At 34.9% G+C, this 3,829-nt stretch overlaps 1 protein-coding gene across 2 annotated transcripts in view; it reads left to right on the top strand.

Moving 5' to 3' along the window:
* The window catches only part of LOC106471739 (runt-related transcription factor 3-like), a 17,835-nt gene that overhangs the window by 3,834 nt on the left and 10,172 nt on the right, over window positions 1-3,829 (top strand). The window contains exon 2 of one of the 2 annotated variants that reach the window (XM_022400348.1): window positions 748-852. In XM_022400348.1, the coding sequence (XP_022256056.1) occupies window positions 748-852 (105 nt within the window). Of the gene's footprint in view, window positions 1-747; window positions 862-3,829 lie in introns of both variants that reach the window. The other variant, XM_022400347.1, reaches the window with a different exon arrangement.

The raw sequence follows: 3,829 nt of genomic DNA, 5'->3' as shown, positions 1-3,829 counted from the left end.
CAGGTCTGTGGGGTTTGATGAGGACTGATTATAGTGTCTTAGAAAGGACAGGTCTGTGGTGTTTGATGAGGACTGATTATAGTGTCTTAGAAAGGACAGGTCTGTGGTGTTTGATGAGGACTGATTATAGTGTCTTAGAAGGGAGAGGTCTGTGGTGTTTGATGAGGACTGATTATAGTGTCTTAGAAAGGACAGGTCTGTGGTGTTTGATGAGGACTGATTATAGTGTCTTAGAAGGGACAGGTCTGTGAGGTTTGATGAGGTATAGTGTCTTAGAAAGGACAGGTCTGTGGTGTTTGATGAGGACTGATTATAGTCTTTTAGAAGGGACAGGTCTGTGGGGTTTGATGAGGACTGATTATAGTGTCTTAGAAGGGAGAGGTCTGTGGTGTTTGATGAGGACTGATTATAGTGTCTTAGAAGGGACAGATCTGTGAGGTTTGATGAGGACTGAATTTTTTTCATGAATTACGTAGAAAAAAGTCTATGACGTTTGAAAATGGTCGAACAAGAGTAAATTGTCTACAGAGTTTTAAAAGGACCAAAACGGTAGTTCTAGAATAATAAAATAATTGTATACGTTGTCTGAAAAAGAAAAGTTTGATAACGATTTACCCAAATGTATTGTAGTCTATTTTAAGAGTGTTTTGGCATTTGTGCATTGTATAGAAGAAACAGCTACTAATTCTATCGTTTGTCTTTACAAAGAGCTTTAATTCAAAGTCCAGTGTATGTATTCTTTTTCAGGAAAAAGTTTCACCTTGACAATAACGGTCAGCTCCAACCCTCCTCAAGTTGCTACTTACAACAAAGCCATCAAAGTGACCGTAGATGGACCCCGAGAACCCAGAAGTAAGACTAGTAAGTTTATATCGGTAATAATAATAATAATAGCAACTAAAACTACGTGTGTTTGAATGGCATGAAATTTGCTTTAGAGTTTTTAAGCTTTAGGCTATGATGTAAAATTTCATTAAAATTATTAAACGTCTCGAGTTAATACAGATTGAGTGTGTGTGATTTAAAAGTTCTTGGAATGTAGAACAGTATTCTCTAAGTGTTCAAACTTGAAAAAAAAGCTTATTCTGAACGTAATCAAAGTTGTACAAGACTTGAAATAAACAATGAAACAATACTTCTTCCAAGGAAAAATGCAAGAGACATAACTTATTAAGGTTACAAGCATAAAATACCCTCACTGTGGGATTCTCTTAAGATTCAGAGAGTCCTCAGTGTATCGATCAAGTCCCAACATTATCCTCAATTACTTCTATAGCTATTCCGGGGGGGGGGGGTCAGTACCCCAAAGCAAACCCTATTAGAACACCCATCCGTGGTACCTAAGCATTTTGTGTCACGTTTCGCCAGGCCAACTTGTGAATGCGTGTGGGGTTGGGGGGAGGGATATGAACACATATCGCCCCTTGGATCCCCAAATAGACAGGAACACAACGGCCCCGAAAACCTACTCGTAGACACAATAACGCCTGGGTGACAGAAGTAAGTAAATATGGGATGTATAACTCATTAAGGATACAGAAGTGAGTAAATATGGGATGTATAACTCATTAAGGATACAGAAGTAAGTAAATATGGGATGTATAACTCATTAAGGATAAGTATCCTTAATGAGTTATACATCCCATATTTACTCACTTCTGTATCCTTAATGAGTTATACATCCAACATTTCCTTACTTCTGTATCCTTAATGAGTTATAAATCCCATATTTACTCACTTCTGTATCCTTAATGAGTTATAAATCCCATATTTACTCACTTCTGTATCCTTAATGAGTTATAAATCCCATATTTACTCACTTCTGTATCCTTAATGAGTTATACATCCCATATTTACTCACTTCAAGAAGTGAGTAAATATGGGATTTATAACTCATTAAGGATACAGAAGTGAGTAAATATGGGATTTATAACTCATTAAGGATACAGAAGTGAGTAAATATGGGATGTATAACTCATTAAGGATACAGAAGTGAGTAAATATGGGATGTATAACTCATTGATGATACAGAAGTAAGGAAATGTGGGATGTATAACTCATTAAGGATACAAAAGTGAGAAAACATGGGATTTATAACTCATTAAGGATACAGAAGTAAGGAAATGTTGGATGTATAACTCATTAAGGTAAACATCCTTCTAATATGGTTCACAAAGATAAGTAGTGGTCACGGTGTACAATATGATTCACATATGAATATAGTGCGAGTGACATCTAATATTGTTTCAAGTTGGTTGGTCGCCTCTCGACATTTTCAATTTTTATATGGGCCCATAAAGTCTCACAAAGTTCATACTGGAACTTTATGTGCGACGAACCATCGGCTTGTTTACAGTTAGAATATCCTTTTACCGTATTGCTGTATACTTGGGATCATTACTTTTCTGGAAGATGAGTCGTGGTCCTGAAAGAATAGCATGGTGGAACATAATCTGCCTGTACTTATCAGCAGTTAAAATGCCATCAGTTCTGTGTAGATTGCAAACACCATTGGATGAGATACAGCCCCAAATATGTAATGTTCTTTTACCTTGCATCAGTGTAGATGTTTTACCTTGATTTTCATCTCCACCGTCGAACAATCTGTCAATGATTTCTGCCTGTACTTATCAGCAGTTAAGATGCCATCAGTTTTGTGAAGATTGATGAGATGGATGAGATACAGCCCCAAACTTGTAATGGTCCTCTACCTTGCATCACTGTAGATGATTTACCTTGATTTTCATCTCCACCGTCGAACAATCTGTCAATGATTGTTGTCGAACAATTCAAACTTGGGTTTATTGAGCTTATTGCACTGATTTTGGTTTGGTTACTTCCTCGTCAGCAGGAGCTTTTGAGTAGCTTCACTTCCATTGAGATCGCTTTATGCTAATGTGTATTTTAGACAAAAAAATTTACAACTGAATTGTTTTAAAGACCTGTATCTGACCACTGTCTATCTCATATCCTGAGATACTTAGTCACTTTCGTAGAGTGTACAGCTTCTACTGAAAACATGGTATCTTACCATAATTTTCGAAATCTTGATCTAATAAAACTTTGATTTCAGTCATAAGAGCTACAACTGCATTCACACTACTACTACTGGGTATAGTATGACTAGTACTTTTATAACCATTTTTTGATTGGGTCGATGACTTTACTTTGGAGCAGTTCATTTTCACACGATAAAGGGGTGTTATTCACTTAGTATTTGCCTTTATTTCATCAAATACAGGTACGGGGAGAAAAGTTATGCGACAAATACTTTTCTTAACTAAATCTCCTTAACCAGACAGTGTAGAACATTGTATTCTCGGGACTGTGTAATAATGTTACAGTTACAGATTACAAAATAAAAAAACTGAAATAAAGCTAGTAAACATACCTGTTCCGATCAGTAAGATTACAAAAGAACATATAAACCAGGTTAAAAAATAAAACTATATATACATATATACAGTAAATGTTGTACCTTTATCTTACCTAAGATAGTGTATATATATAGTAAATGTTGTATCTTTATCTTACCTAAGATAGTGTATATATATAGTAAATCTTTATCTTACCTAAGATAGTGTATATATAGTAAATGTTATACCTTTATCTTACCCAAGATAGTGTATATATAGTAAATGTTGTACCTTTATCTTACCTAAGATAGTGTATATATATATATAGTAAATGTTATACCTTTATCTTACCCAAGATAGTGTATATATAGTAAATGTTGTACCTTTATCTTACCTAAGATAGTGTATATATATAGTAAATGTTGTACCTTTATCTTACCTAAGATAGTGTATATATATAGTAAATGTTGTAC

Source organism: Limulus polyphemus, unplaced genomic scaffold (genome assembly GCF_000517525.1).
Source record: "Limulus polyphemus unplaced genomic scaffold, Limulus_polyphemus-2.1.2 Scaffold4826, whole genome shotgun sequence".
Lineage (NCBI taxonomy): Eukaryota > Metazoa > Arthropoda > Merostomata > Xiphosura > Limulidae > Limulus > Limulus polyphemus.
This window is presented reverse-complemented; position numbering and strand designations above follow the sequence as displayed.